The sequence below is a fragment of the Onychomys torridus genome, chromosome 10 (assembly GCF_903995425.1).
Source record: "Onychomys torridus chromosome 10, mOncTor1.1, whole genome shotgun sequence".
Taxonomy (NCBI): Eukaryota; Metazoa; Chordata; class Mammalia; order Rodentia; family Cricetidae; genus Onychomys; species Onychomys torridus.
The window spans coordinates 36,362,566-36,379,146 of NC_050452.1; the positions used below are offsets into that span (position 1 = coordinate 36,362,566).

The window sequence follows — 16,581 nt, forward strand, 5'->3', positions numbered from 1 at the left end:
GACTTTGAAAGTGGTCCTGTCTTCTCGGCACTCTGTTTCTGAAAGTTGCTGCAGCTGTCATGGGTGTTTTATTCAGAAGATCATTTTCTCATTTACATAGCTGTCTCAGATATCCTTTTCTAACGGGAGGCAACCGAAACCATACAGTGCAGGGCACCTTACAGGTTGGATGAGAAGTACCGTTATGGTGTTGCTAGCAAGTCTCCTGGCTGATGTTTAGCATTGCATATCCCCCATATATTGTCGACAAGGGATGCTTGTGTCAGGAGTGGACCAGCTCACATCCCCTTATCTCCTCATCTATTTTCATCTCACAAAACTTTTGTTATGTTTTCTTGTAGGGCACCAATGCCTCTGCTCTGGAAAAAGACATTGGTCCAGAGCAGTTTCCGATCAATGAACACTACTTCGGATTGGTCAATGTAAGTATCTGTTGTTTCCAATATTTTAGGGTATTTGAGGTAACTCTTCTGACTTTTTTGTTTTTGCTTTGTGAGACAAAATCTAGCAATGTAGCTCTGTTGGTCCCCAACTCCTTGTGTTGTCCTGGCTGGCCTTGAACTTGCAGCGATCCTCTTGCCTCTGCCTGAGCACTGGGATTACAGGCTTATGTACCACGCTCAGCTCTCTGCAGTCATCACCATCATTACTCACTTTTAAAAAACGGTGCTTTAGTGAGTAGTAGAGGCAAATACTAGAGAAGGGTATTTTAATCTACTACTTAAAATGTACTAATCGTCCCCAGCAAAGGACTTAATTACATTATTGATTGAATTCACAACCCCTTTCCTGCATGCCTTAAGGGGTTCCCTTTGTACATGTTGCTTTCACAGTGGTTTCATTAGCATTTGTGGCCGAACCTGCTTGGGTTTGTCCTCTGTTTCTCACAGCATGAACTTTCCAGTCTTTGTTTTTGCATGGGCCAATGCAACTTGACCTGCATTTGGCTAATAATAAAGTTTATATTAGAGCTATAGAATAATATAAATAGGATCTTCACTTGAGGTAGGGGTGAGCTGTCAATCAAGGACCAAGAGTCATTTATCCCAGAATTACTTGTCCCCGTTGTCATGTGACAAAACTTTTCCTAGGAGATGCACACTGCTCACCCCAGAATAGGGAGCTCACAACAGACCAAACTACAGATACCATCAAAGTCCTGTTTAGTGAACCAATGAGTTTTATTGGGGTTACTTACAGAAATACAGGTGAGGGGTTACTTAGAGGAGCAGAAATGAGTCAAAGACAGCTGTACCACCAAGGCTCACCCCAGCATGGGTGACAGACAGCTCCATAAAGTTGGGAAAACTGGAGCACACTGCACAGCCTATAGGCGGCACATCAGGGTAGACAATGTCCTTTCCAGGTGACTGGTCTGAGCCTCCTCCAGGCAGCCTGGCTGGTTTCCGCTCCTTCCAGGCAGCTGCCTAGCCTCAGAGTCGTCTTTGCAGCTTTTGTTCTTCTGAGAGTCTTCTTTGTAGTTTAGCTCTGCTCACCCCAGCAGGGTGGGGCCTAGTGGATCCAGTCAGTTTCAGGGACTTCCTGAAACTATTTTGAGTTGGTTACTTTCCTACCTAAGGAGCTTCCCCGGAGGATGTGGTGTTTCAATCTTGGAGGAAACTGTTTTACAATACACATTTCCTTTGTGCTGAGCAGGAGCCCCCTAGTACCTGGTTCTACTTATGCTGTGCTTCCTTGGTAAGGTGGTGAGTCAGGTGTTAAGGTGGTATTGCCAAGGTGTTAAGGTGGTATTGCCCATCACCCCTGTGGGCTTTATACTTCACTGTACCCTTTTTACAGAATATAAGTTTTAAGTGATAAGGGTGTTAGCTCACAGACACATGGATTTCTGGTGCAGCTGCTCTGCCAGTCGTTTCCTGCTGTGAAGTGTGCTTGGAGAAGTTGAACACATTCTTCGCAAGTAAATGCTGCCTTGGATATAAAGGAATGAACTATATTTTTATTCTCCATGTACTGATAACTGGTGGTGTGAACTGTGGCAAGGAACGTGGCCTTTCTGGCCCTCCATTTCCACATTAATAGTGGTTGCAATGGTTTCTCCCTCTTGAGCCACAGGGAAGGGTGGACGAGAGCCCCTATGTGAGGCCCCGGTGGAGGCTTGGGCATGTTGTAGACACTTGGAAAATACCCCTTTTATTTCCCCAGAGTTGATCACTAGTTTGGGCCAGTCATGACTGAAGAGTGTCTGGGTAAAAGACACCGAGAAGCAGAGTAAAGACTGGGCAGAGGAAGGCTATGCAAGGCCCTGGGAATACAGGGTGTCACACTGGCCAATCCCAGTCTACTAACTTTAATACAGTTTATTTCAGCCACTGTGCAGGGGCCTCCACTTAACTCTCTGAAGAAAGTTATTTAATCCATGGGAATTTTTCCTAAGGAAAATACAAATGCAGACAGTGGAGAATTATGGCTATTGCCTAGACAGCAGAAGAATTACGAAAGCTGTAACTATTAATAGCTTCATTTATGATTCCTTGACTGGTAATTTATGGGGTGCCAGCCCCTGTGTGAAGGGGTTTGTCGCCCATTACATGGTTGTGTCAAGGAACATTAAAATACATAGGAACCAAAGATGTATGCACCCACAAGTCATTCAGAGAAGGTGCCCACGCTCCCTTTGACCTTCGAAATCTGGGCTATGAATCTTGTTATTTCTCTGGAATTGCTTCCTGATCATTTGCTGAGTGGGAATAGCTGTAAAGTACAGGTCTCAGCTGGGTCCTCCCACAGAATTAGGTTTCCAGCCACTTAGAAACCAGTGAGATAATGACTTTCCCTCTGCAGTCAAAATCTCAGTGTCTGTGACCTGGAGAGGGATAGACTGTTGCTGTGTGGGCCCTAATCTGATTATAGGGGGACCAGGAACTTGAGCGATACCTTATTGGGACAATTGCCACCTTGGAAGAAACACGAAGCAGGGTAATTTCAAAGGTAAGAGCTAGGAAGATGGGAGGGTGGCCTATGGAGACTTTTTGCTCCATTGCATTGGAGCAAGTGAGACTTTGCACCCGAGGGCAGCGGCCACTGCAATCCTGACAGAGAAAAACAAGGTCTAATCCCTAAAGGTTTCTATTGGGCAGGTGGCTCCTAACTCCTCAAATAATCCTTCCCACCATTATATGTGTATGTGTGTATATGTGTACATATACATGCGTATGTATATGTATGTACACATATACACATATCACACACACACACACATCTTCCACTGAGCTACATCCCCAGTCTTCTCAGATTTTGTTTTTTTAAATTTTCATAGGCATAGGAGGTTTTTGTTTTTGTTTTTTGTTTGTTTGCTGTTTTTTGGTTTTTCGAGACAGGGTTTCTCTGTGTAGTTTTGGTGCCTATCCGAGATCTTGCTCTGTAGACTAGGCTGGCCTTGAACTCACAGAGATCCGCCTGGCTCTGCCTCTCAAGTGCGGGGATTAAAGGCGTGGACTGCCGCCCAGCAGTTTTTTTGTTTGTTTGTTTGTTTGTTTTTTGTTTTTTTGAGACAGGATCTCCCTCTATAGCTCAAGCTGGCCTCAAACTCATTGTGTAGTATGGGCTGGCTTCCAACCTGCAATGATGATCCACTTGTCTCAGCTCCCCAAGAGCTGGGATCATGAACTATGTCTGCAGAAGCTTTTTTATACAGCATTGTGCCTTGGCTTTAGCCAGCTGCTTTTCTGAGTCTCCATGCTAGATAGTTTTTTGTTTTGTTTTGTTTTGTTTTGTTTTTTTTGTTTTTTTTTAAATTGTATCCTTTTCTTTTTTCAAGATAGGCTTTCTCTGTATAAAAGTCCTGGCCATCCAGGAACTTGCTGTGTAAACCAGACGGCCTTGCAGCTATCCGCCAGTGCTGGGATCAAAGGCATGCGCCCCCACCGCCCGGTTTCTGGTCTCCTTTTCTAAGTACCAGATCTCATTAGAGTCCCAGTCAGAGTGCTTGCTGTAAGTTAGACTTTGATGGATGAGAAAAGCTCTAGAACTAGAAGTCTTCTCTGTGGGGGATGCACTCCAGGACTCCCAACGCATGCCTCAAACTGGATAGTACCAAACTCTATAGACGATGTTTCCCTATATGTATACACTAGTGATTGCTTAATTTATATGCTAGGCACAAGAGATTAAGTAAAGTTCTAATAAAATAGAACAGTTACAGTAAGTCATCAGTATTAGTTTGTTTCTTTTCTTTTCTTTTTTTTTTTTTGAGCTGAGAATAGAACCCAGGGCCTTGTGCTTGCTAGGCTAACGCTCTACCACTGAGCTAAATCCCCAACCCCTACTTTGTTTCTTACTACTAGGCTGGGGCCATTGTTGAGTAACACAAAGGTTACACGTGAGGCCCAAGCGGCTACTAAGTGGCTGGTGGGCGGGTACCACATACATTGCGTCTACACTAGACTAGCGGATGAGTGACATCCCAGGCAGGATGGTGCAGGATGACTGCTCAGAACTGGGATAGATAATTTATTTCTGTCACTTTATCTATAATGTTCACAGACCGCGGTTGATTCCCCATAACTGAAAATATGACAAGCAAACCTGTAGCTAAGGGCGGGAGTGACTGACTTTGTACCGCAGTGGTTCTCAACCTGGGGTTGCCACCCCTCTGGGGGGGCCGAACAACTCTTTTACAGGGGTCGCCCAAGACCATCGGAAAGCACAGAGTCATAACAGTAGCAAACTTACAGTTATACAGTAGCAACAAAAATAGTTTTATGTTTGGGGGGGGGGGTCACCACAACTTGAAGAACAGTATTAGAGGGTCGCCACACCAGGAAGGTTGAGAACCACTGCGGTACAAAGTCGCTTTTGTTCCGATCCCTGTCGATCAGATCCACTGTTATCTCAGTTGGCATGTTGGGCTCTGATACGGGAACGTAGGGGTTGGCAGGTTCCTGGATCCCGGCATCTGTCACCCCTCCCCTGCTCAGAGGAGGCTGCTCCCCAGACAACGATTCCAGCCAACCAACCCTCCTCCTGTGCTTTGGCAGTTTGGAAACACGTGCTACTGCAACTCCGTACTTCAGGCGCTGTACTTCTGCCGGCCGTTCCGGGAGAATGTGCTGGCATACAAGGCCCAGCAGAAAAAGAAGGAAAACCTGTTGACGTGCCTGGCAGACCTTTTCCACAGCATTGCCACGCAGAAGAAGAAGGTCGGCGTCATCCCACCAAAGAAGTTCATTTCGAGGCTGAGGAAAGAGAACGGTGAGTGGTGTGGCCGTCGTGGGGTTCAGGCTCCCGAGGAAGCAAAAAAGCAGCGGCCCTGGGTAGCTTCCAAAGGGAACGCTTGTTGTAGTTCTTCTCTAAAGGAAAGTGAGGATGGTGAAGTGCAGTGCTTTCAGGGACCGGGGAGATGGCTCCGTGGTGAAGAGCGAGCACTTTCAAAGTGCGTGCTCCGCTTTCAGAGGTCTTGGGTTTGGTTCCCAGGGGCCATGTTGGGTGGCTCACAACTACCTGTAACTCCAGTTCCAGGGGAACGGATACCCTACATATTACATACATTTACATAGACACCCCCCACCAACACACATGCACACATAAATAACAGTGGAAAAAAATCAGAGAGAGAGAGAGAGGGAGAGGGGAGGGAGAGGGAGGAGAGGAGAGGAGAGGGGAGGGAGAGGGGAGGGAGAGGGGAGGGAGAGGGGAGGGAGAGGGGAGGGAGAGGGGAGGGAGAGGGGAGGGAGAGGAGGGAGAGGAGGGAGAGAGAGAAAGCAAAAGCAGGTGTTTAACTTTAATCCTAACACTCAGGAGACAGAAAGAGGCAGATAACCATGAGTTCCAGGCCACCTAGAGCTACATGGTTAGGCCCTGTTGCAAAAAATGAATTAAAATTAATTAATTAAATTTAAAAAGGGAGAGGAGAAAGAAAAGAAAGACAGAGTCTCTCTTTATAGCCCTAGCTGTCCTGGAACTCATTTTGTAGACCAGGCTGGCCTTGAACTCACAGAGATCCTCCTGCCTCTGCCTCTTTAATGCTGGGACTAAAGGCCTGCACCACCATCCATGAGAAGACATTCTTCTTTTCCCATTTTACAAGAAACAGGAAACATAATAGAAATTTTAAAATTGAGATTTGACATCCCATTTAGAACGATTTCTTTTTCCTTCCTTTCCTTTTCTTTTTCTTTCTTTCTTTCTTTTCTTTTTTTTTTTTTTAAGCATGTTGCATTCTGGAAGGATCATTGTAAGACAGAAAAAAAAAAATGACCAAGGCAGATTTTTGAGCGCTATACTCATATACTCATAGGGTTAAATATGTTGATGTAATCACTGAGCAGAGCAGTGATGTCTTATGAACAGTGATTAAAGCAAGCACAGGTTACCTAATCAGTGGCTCTGGTGTGTTAAAAATAACATGAGTGTTAGAGGCTGAATGACATGTGCCCCTGTAGGCTCCTGTGTGTTCAGTCTGGGGTTGCTGATTCTCTGCTGATGGTATTATTTGGGGAGGTCATGGAAACTTTAGGAGCTGGGACTTAGCTATGAAGCAGATCACAGGGGTGTGCCTTTGAAGGTGACACCTGGTTCCTAGTCCCCTCATTCTGTGCTTCTTGTACACTGTGAGGGAGCCGGCTCAGTGTCTGGGGCTGAACAACCAAGGGCAGAGCCCTCTGAAACTGTGAGACCAAAGAAATCCATCTTCCTCTGAGTGTATTTGGTTAGGTGTTTGTCACAGTCATGAGCTGAGTAATACAAAAGTCGATGACAAGGTTCCTAATCGCTTGTTTTTGGAAGGGAAGTGGTGATTGAAATATGTTGTGTATTCCAGAAGTTTTACGTTGTTAATTTTTCTGACCATGGGGCTATTTGATGTGTCAACTTGTATCTGCTGCAGATGTCACCTACTCCAAGACACTAACACAGTTAGCCCCATGTTTGTCTTACACAGTCTTGTTGAATTTGATAGCTACCTTTTACAAGTTGTAATATTTTGTGTATGCTAAAGTAAAAGTGATCTGCATAGAGAAGGAAGCCAACCCTCCCAGTGTAGTTGTGAGCGGGACTAGTAATAGGTGCTTCCAGTCGCTTGCTTGTCCTGACAGCAGGGGCAGCAGTAGATTTGGGGTGTTTGAGCTGGTTCACAGAGGCTCTGTTCACATATGCTCCACATTTCTCTTTCATCTTTCATATAAGATTCTTCCAGGCTGGTCTTAGGTTTAATGTGACTCTCAGGAAGAGAATCTAGTTGCTATAGCAGAATGACTCAATGGCTAATTAGTCACTGGTGGTCACGACATATTAAGAATTGATATTCAGGGGTAAATATCAGGAGATAAAGTCCTTGTCAAGCAAGCGAGAGGACTAGATTTCAGATCCCCAGCACTCACATGAAAAGCTGGGCAGGTGTGGTAGGCAGCCCGTAATCCCAATAGATGGGAGGTGGAGGGTGGAGATAGCGGATGGTTAGAGCAAGCAGGCTAGCTGGTCCAGCCAAATGAGTGAGTGCCAGAGTTAGCCAGAGACCTTTTCCTAATAAAGTGGAGCGTGACTGAGGAGGACACTAGTGTCAGCCTCCGCCAGCTTCATACTCACACACACACACACAAGTGTGCACCTGCTCACATGCGTGCCCCCATCCCCCCAGCAGGTGCACTGCATGCATACACACAAAAACAAATGGATGTTTTATCAGGGCTTTTGTCTAGTAATTTTGGTTCTTTTCTAGAATAATTAAACGTTAGTTCATTATTACAGGGGACTGTAAGGAGATATTAGTGTTTGGTGGGTGGTAGGAAATAGAAAGGAATGAGTCTTTGGAAAGTTACTTTTCGTAATTGTATAGTAGAGATGAAATGTATTTAATGCCACCCCTGTCCACTCTCGATCTAAATACTGGAGTGTGACATAGAGAGCTAAACCCTGTCTGTCCACTCTCCAGGATGCAGAGTGTGAAATCATGGCCTTCTCCTTTCCAGATCTCTTTGACAACTACATGCAGCAGGATGCTCACGAATTTTTAAATTATTTGCTAAACACTATTGCGGACATCCTGCAGGAAGAGAAGAAACAGGAAAAACAAAACGGGAAATTAAAAAATGGCAACATGAACGAACCCGCAGAGAGTAATAAACCAGAACTCACCTGGGTCCACGAGATCTTTCAGGGAACACTCACCAATGAGACCCGATGCTTGAACTGTGAAACCGTGAGTCCTGGGGGACAGGGGCAGGGGTGGGGCAGGGGCAATGATGATGTTCGTCTTTCTCGTATATGTGTGTTGAGATATCACACACTTACATGTGGGCCATCCTGTCTAGCATGCCTCTGAAACTGAAGTGCAAACTCTTGGAAGTGTGGGCTAATCATGATGTCATTTCAGGTAGGAGGATTGAAGTGAGGAGGACAGTGTCCTTAAATGTTGGGTTATTTTACTCCATGGACAGATTTTAGGGCTGAACGTTGAAGTATTGAACTAGACCCACTTAGTAAGGTTCTCATCATGAAGAGGTCAGAGTGATGTAGGGACCATTGACCTGACTTCTGGGAGTCTGCTGTGGTGCAGATGGAGGCACAGGACGGTCGATTCTGGCTTGTACCTAGTCAACTGGCCAGGTGAGAGGCCTGTCATAGGGTATTTTGGGGGTTGGGTATTATGTGTGCTTGGTTGCATCTGAAGTTAGCTGGATTTAAGGACATCCTCCCTAGAGAGTGACTCAGAGTGACATATTTACTTCTTGTATTTAACTTAACTTTAAGAGTGCCTTCATTTTTTGTGAGGAGAGAGCCCAGCTGCCTGAGTTTCCATGCTGGCCCTGATTCTCACAGTTTTCCAACCTTGCCATTGAGTTGTAGTTTTCTTCTCTGTCTTCACTGTCCTCATCTGTAAAATAGGGATGATGCACACACATTATCCCAATGGTGTCTGGGAAGGATTTGGTGATGTCTGTTAAACACCAGGCTGACTTGACACACGGCAGAGAATGTAATGAATGTCATCTGTCCTTTATTCTAACTGCTAAACCCACAGAAAGTCTGTGGCTCTTTAGAGCCCCCCAGAGTTTCTTGATTTGGACAGATCTGCCTGAATATGCATTTTTCTGGGGAGGAGAGATAAGTGGCTTTTAACAGAATCCGCTAGGGGCCCCTTGTCATGGTCTGTCCAGCTGCCGTTAACGGTGATATCCATCATGGGTGATTTAAACCAGGGCTGGTGATACCCATCATGGGTGATTTAAACCAGGGCTTTACTTTTTTCCACTTGTAACCGCCTTTAGCCCAAGCAATTTTTATGCAACTGGTTTATAAAGTAGGCATATAAACTAAACATTTATAATAATCATAAATTTATTTTACAACAGTTCTTTGGGGGCCATATAATTTTACCGTTTATTAAAGGTGAAAGCATATTTGCATTCTAATGAGATGGATTTACCTGTTTATTTTCCACACAAAGAATTTGGTAGTGGCTGATTCTTTGATGCTGTGGGATTCAGAACATCTTCAGTGTTTTTCAGAGGTGATCAATATTTTGATTTTATAATCAGCAGTGCGGATTCACATAACTGCTTCACATAAACACAAAGGAAAAAAACTGACAGAAATATGTTTAGGACCATTTCATATTGTGTTGGAAATTCTATTCTAATCCTAAGAAAAAATTAATTTAGCAATTTTTTATTTTTGCTTTTGAAAGATGTGTGTATATATATATATATATTATGTGTATGTGTATATACCTGTATGAGTTTACGTGTACCACATTCATGTAGATGCCCTTGAAGGACAGAATGGGGTGTTGGAGTTATCGGTGGTTGTGAGCTGCCCTGTGTAGGTGTTGGAACACAAATCCAGGTCCTGGACTAGAGCAGTGTTGTGTTCAGAACACACGGTACTTGTAGCCACGAAGCCACCCCTCCAGTCCCCATTTAACAATCTTTAAAAGAAGCTCAAGTCAGCAACTTTTTTAAAAAAAAGTTTGATTTTTAAAATCAAACATTCTAACACAATCCAAACATATGCTAATTTAATACTTACATGCTGAGGAGTGATTGCAGAAAAATGTAAAAAAGACTGTTTTCTGTAATTCACCCACTGCTTTTATGAGAGCAGAAACTTTGTGCAGTACAAACACTGCAGTGCGTAAAATACGATAGTCTCGGATCTGAGCCCACATGTTCTGGGCAATGTTCATTGTCAGTGGTGAAATGGCATGCACGGCGCTAAATGAGTATGTTGTATGCTCAGGACCAGAATTGCAGTGAAATCTCAGGGCAACGTAGGCGAGGGCCATCAGAAACACCTCAGGTTCACTGTGTGTTTGATTTTGCTTAGTTCTGGCCATTGTATGTTCAGAAACTTTTCATTGCTATGTTTTCTGCAGCTCTCACATTTAGTTAGGTGAACTCGTGTGGGGTCACAATCCACAGTTTAAGAATGGAGCCCCCGAATAGTAAAGGTTTACTCCTCACAGTTCTGGAGGCAGGAGGACTGAGGTCAGGAGGCCAGTTTGATTGGACTCTGATGTGGACTCTCGTCTGGTAGAGACAGAGAAAGCAAGCTCTCATCCACAAGTGTGGAGGCCCACAAAGGTTCCTAGTGAGATCTGAGCTTGCTTTACCCAGCAGAGCTGCATTAGAGGATGGCTTGACCACGTGCATGGTTACCAGGGGATTGGAAAGGGTCTGCAGTTGGTTGTGCCAGGGAGCAGTCTTTTGCTCCACCTCTTGGCATGCCTTTACAAAGCCCTTTCGAAGAGACAGAAGGGGCTGGTGGATAAGGATCCAGGCCTACCCGAGGCTGTCCTGTCTTTTTGTCTCTCTCTCCCCACTATATTTCTATTGAAATATTTCTCACTTCTCCCTACTCAAGAGTTCCCTGGTCATAAATGTGGGGGCGGGTCTCCCACACACACGTGTAACCTGAGTGGAAAGTCAATGACAGCATTAGGAGGTCACGACAGCCCTTTGCAGGTTGTGATCCTTAATCAGCTAAGAAATGTAGACTCACACTTAAGTATCAGAGAGGGGCGGGAGGCCTTGCACCTTTGACAGTCCTTTTAATGTCCTCTTCAACTGCGCCAATCAAGATTTTGATTCATTTCCTCATAGAAATGGTTAGAAAACATAGATAAGTCAAAAGAAGACTGAGAATTACAAGTATTCTTCCCATCCAGAGATGAAAAATTTATGGCATTTTCTAAAAAAAAAAAAAAAAAGTGATTATATTAGTCTAGAGATCAACACTTGAACATTTGCAAATGTAACCAACAAGGTGTTTTTGGCACAAACTTATTTATCTGGATCTCTATCTTACTTCTTCCTCTCCCTCTTTTCTATCCCTTTTTCCTTTTTTTCCAGTAAAGTTCAAGTGGATGTGAAAATAGAGAAATGTACAATGCTCTGTGTGTGTGTGTGTGTGTGTGTGTGTGTGTGTGTGTGTGAGAGTGAGAGAGAGAGAGAGAGAGAGAGAGAGAGAGGTAACTCTGGCTCATCTTCATTTTCTCTCCATCCACATCTCTCTTCTCTCAACTTGGTTTATTTTTTTAAGCAAATCCCAGAGATCATTTCACTTGTACTTAACTTATTATCTGTATATATCATTCAAAGATAAGTCTTTTTTAAAGGGCAATACCATTTTTACACCTCAAAATAATTTCACCGTTATTCACTCAGTGTTGAAGCCTGACTATGTCCTGTTCTTGTAGCAGTGGGTTAATTATATTTTTTAATTTCCATTTTCATGTGTGCGTTATGTGTTTGGGTATGTGTGCTGGAGGGGTCAGTGCATGTGAGTGCACATGCATGTGGAGGTCTAAACAATGTTAGAATCACCTTCCATTACAGTTTCCACCTCATTCCTTCAGGAAGGGTCTTTCAGTCAAGCCCAGAGCTCACGGAGGAAGGGTTTCTTAGTCAAGCCTAGAGTTCACCGAGGAAGGGTCTCTTAGTCAAACCCAGAGCTTACTGATCTAGCTGATCTCTGGAACCAGCTTGCTTTGGGGTTTTCAAGGCAAGAGTTACAAGTGGGTAACCATAACCACTGAGCCTTTAAGTGGGTTCTGGGAATCCCAATTCCGAGTCCTCCTGCTTACACAGCAAATGAATAATCACTGAGCCATCTCCCCAGGGCAAAAGTTGGTTAATTTACGATCCATATAGCAGTATGTGTGTTAAATCTATAATTTATCCCCACCCTCCTTCCTCTCTTGTGATTAATTTGTTTTGAGAAATCAGGTTGTTTGTCCTATAGTATTTCCTACATTTTGAAAATATCTGTGTGGTGTTATTTACCTAATTAAAAATTTTTAAATTACATGTGTGTGTGTGTGTGTGTGTGTGTGTGTGTGTGTGTGTGTGTGTGCAGGTGCCAAGGTGGTGGTGGGAGGCCAGAGGACAGCTTTCAGATGTCAGTCCTCTCTTTCTACCAAGCGGGTCATCAGGTTTGGTAGCAAGAGCCTTTACTACGTCCCTCCCCTAAGCCACCTCTCTGGCTCCTCATTTACCTAAGTTTTACAATAAAATGCCAGCAATTACCTAGTAGATCTGTTTCTGAAAAGACTTTTGCCCATGCATATGTACCAAAAGACTCACTTGCAAAGGAAGGCTTGGGAGCAGCATTTTATCTAATTCTTTTCCCACACAATATATTTTGATCATCTTTCCCCCCCTCCCCCAACTTACCCCTGTCTCTCACCTAGCTTCATGTTCTTTCTTGCTCTCTCCTAAAACAAAACAAAACAAAACTAACCAAAAACTGAAAATCAAAACAAGCAAGAAGCCAACAAGACAAAACAAAACAAAACAAAAAACAAACAAACAAAACAACCAAGAGGAAACAAAAAGCTCATAAAACCCTGTGGTGTCTGATTCGTGTTGGCCAACCACTCCTGGGTGTGGGACCTGCTCTAGAGTGTGGCTGATACGCAGTGACGTTCCATTGGAGAAAGCTGATTTTGGAGCAGCATTTTTAAAACAAAAACTTGCCCACGTCACCAGCAAATTGAGTTAGAAACAGAGCATCATCACCCATACCCTGTCACCTTCTGCTTCTGTGAAATTTCATTTTTCTCCTATTCTTACCTGATACCTTCTAGTTCATCATTATTTTCTGTTTTATATATTACCAGTATGTGCTTTGCAGCTTTTAAGAGTGTTTATTTTTTTTATTATTTTTAGTTATGTGTAGGTGTGTGTGTCTGCGTGTGGGTGCAAGTACACGTGGAGGCCTGAGGCATCTGAGCCCGTGGAGCTGGAGTTAGAGATGGTGAGCTGCCTGGCATGGGTGCTGTGGAACTGAGCTTGGGTCCTCTGAAAAAGCAGCGAGTGCCCTTAACTGAGAGCCGTCTCTCCAGCCCCCTGCTTTGAAGTTTTAGATATAATATTTCTGCATGTTTACTCCTAGACATGTACTTAATTCTGCACATTTATGCTTTTGTGTGTGTGTGTACGCGCGCGAAATCATATAACACAGTCTTCTGGTTTGTTTTTCTCATGCTTTTGTGATTCAGTATTTGTATGTGTATAGCGTGGTCCATTGTTTCTTACTGTTGTGTAGCATTTTATTTTGGAGTGTACCACAGCTTATTTTTCCATTCTTTGATGATATGTCTGGTGTTTAGGTTTTTCTGAGACAACATTGCTGGAAGCCTTCTTATCCACATCTGGGGTGTGTGTGTGTGTGAGAGAGAGAGCTTCTCTCTAGGGTATCCCCTCGGGCACGGAATTGCTGGTCATAGGACATGCACCTCTTCAGGTGTACTAGGTAAAGTCAATGGTTTCTAACGTGATGGGAGTAAGCTTAGTAGATTTACTCAGTAGAACCCTGCTTCGTGTTCTCGTAGTAACTGAGCTTGCTCGTTGTCTCTTGCATACATCTCGGATTTTGAGATGTGATGGTTTGTTTAATGTTTTGCCACTGGATTTTAGTGAAATTGACTTGGACTTGTCCTTTCTCATAGTGTGCTTGTCTGTTTTGGGAATCAGCATTATTTGCAAAATCGCTTTTCTATGGAAGCATTTGCAGTCATTCTGACAGCTCTCTCTTCTGCATGTCCGCCAGGACTTCCCTCTGCGCTCTTCAGAGACCTGCTCCAGTTTGGCCTGTTGATGTTGTTTATATGAATGACCACGTGGCCTTTTGTGTCTTGGTCCCTTTGGTTAGGATCCCTGGTGAGATTCACTGCATCACTGCATGATACTTTATTCTTTAACACTGCCATGTGGTGACTTAGTGCATGAATGTCATGGTTTATTAACCTACTTTGTGGTTGATGGCTATGTGGTCATTTTTACTTTGGGGCAACTGTGAACAGTGCTGCCATGGATCTTATGATACATAAAATCTAGCCACAGAATCCAAAATTCTCTAGGAATTTATACTATGGAAATAATTTATGAGAGAGCAGATTATGATATGTTTATCATTTGATAACATTAGAATGTGTCCACTCTCCAAGATGTTATATCACTTTCCACCCTATATGAGCATTCTATTTCTTTCTTTCTTTCTTTCTTTCTTTCTTTCTTTCTTTCTTTCTTTCTTTCTTTCTTTCTTTCTTTCTTTTGTATTAGTGTATTTATGTGTGTACGCATGTGTGTGCAGCCAGGCATGTATGGGCACGTATGGAGACCAGAGGAGGATGTCAGATGTCTTCCTCTATTGCATTATGTCTTGGTCGGTGGAGAAAGAGTCTCTTACTGAGCCAAGAACTTGTTGGTTCTCCCCTGGGCTGGGGGCTAGCAAGCTGCAGGGATCACTTAGTATGGCATTATGGGCACGCATGGCTGCCTGTGCCTGCTTCTTGTGCAGCTGCTAGAGTTCTGAACAGAGGTCTTCATGCTTGCGAGAAAGTGCTGTTACTCACTGAGCCACCTCCTCAGCACGTGTAAGAGCACTCTTAGCACCTCAGCCCCTTTTCTAACATCACCTTTGCTGTCTAGTGGCTGGGTAAGTGTTCTTATAGCCAGCCAGTGAATGTCTTTCCAGTACACACTGCTATGGAAAGCTAAGACCCGGATACAGTGCTTGCTCTGTGTTTCTGCCAGAGAACCAGATCCAAAGGCCAAGAGGAATAATCGGTTATATAATTGTGATCACAATACCCTGTGAAGGAAGCAGAGACTATTCTATGTGCTTAAGAGACAGAAAGCAGAGCAGTGTGGCATTGTGCTGTGTGGTTGCCACTGGGAAGTCTGCACCTCATCTACAACCTGGCTTCTCCTCTGAGGTTGTAATTTAACATGATGCCTAAACCGACCCTGGCAGTATTCAGTGAGGATTTTCAGGATGACTCTGATAATAGGCTCCATCATACTTTATAGCTTAAAAAAAAAAATCCGTGAACAGAACAACTATTGCATTAAGTACTCATGCTGTAGAAGTTACTACATAGCCTTATTTCCCAAAGGCCCAGACAGGAACCTATATGCAAAGATTCCACCCCAATTCTTTAATTATATGGAAGCATTCATGTAATGGGATTCCAACTGTTTATATTTTATAGTCTACAAGTATGTCTTTCTGGAGGATAGAAACAATCTTTTTAAAATTGATTTTGAACATTCCCACTGGGGCTAGAGAGATGTTCAGTGGCTAAGAACACCAGCTACTCTGGCAGAAGACCTGGGTTGGGTTCCAGCACCCACATGGCTGCTCACAACCATCTGTAACTCCAGTTCCAGGGGAATCTAATGCCCTCTTCTGTCCTTGTTGGGCACTGTATGCACGTGGTATACTTACATCCATGTAGGCAAAACACTCAAAATAAAAATAAACAACAGCTGGAGAGATGGCTTACAGATTAAGTGTACTTATTACTCTTGCCAAGGACCTGGGTTTGAATCTAAGCACCTGCAAGGTGCCTCACAACTGTCCGTAACTCCAGTTCTAGTGGCTCTGAAGCCCCGTTTTGGCTTCTATGGGCACCAAATATGATGCACAGCCATACATGCTTGCGAAACACCTGTGCAGCATAAAATAATAATAAAAGTGGAAACAAAATGAAAAACTTACATGTTTATTATTATTTTAAAGTGATATCTAATGTTATATAAACTGCACTGCAATGTTATGCTTCGAAACTGTGTTGTAGCATGAATCTTAATAGGTCTTATTAATAAAATCAAACCTGAGGCCAGTTATTGGGGTGAATGCTGGAAGATCAGAGAAGCAGAACAAGCCACAGTTTCCTCACCTCGCCAGTTCCTCAGCTGGTCTCTTTCCTCAGACTGCAAGCTTCTGAATCCTCATCCCAATGTCTCTCAGCTGAACTGTGCTGCTCCAAAGCCTGAATGCTAAACCAGCCAAATGCTTAACTAACTAAATGCTTAACTAACTCTGGTGCCTGGTTTTCAGTCTTATATATCTTTCTGCTTTCTGCATCACTCCCTGGGATTAAAGGCTGGGTTTCTGGGATTAAAGGTGTGGGTCACCATGCTTAGCTGTTTCTAAAGTGGCCTTGAACTCAGAGATCTGGCTAGCTCTGCCTCCCAACTGCTGGGATTAAAGGCATGCACCACCACCACCACCACCACCACCACCACCACCACCACCACCGCCCAACTTCTGCTATGGCTTGCTCTGACCCATTTTCTAGCCACCATTTCTGGCTCTGTTCTAGTGGTTGTCTGT

At 43.8% G+C, this 16,581-nt stretch overlaps 1 protein-coding gene across 1 annotated transcript in view; it reads left to right on the forward strand.

The window, feature by feature from the left end:
- Positions 1-16,581, forward strand: part of Usp46 (ubiquitin specific peptidase 46) — a 74,986-nt gene that overhangs the window by 29,745 nt on the left and 28,660 nt on the right. The window contains exons 2-4 of the mRNA XM_036201009.1: positions 342-422; positions 5,001-5,214; positions 7,929-8,158. Of these exons, the coding sequence (XP_036056902.1) occupies positions 342-422; positions 5,001-5,214; positions 7,929-8,158 (525 nt within the window). The remainder of the gene's footprint in view (positions 1-341; positions 423-5,000; positions 5,215-7,928; positions 8,159-16,581) is intronic.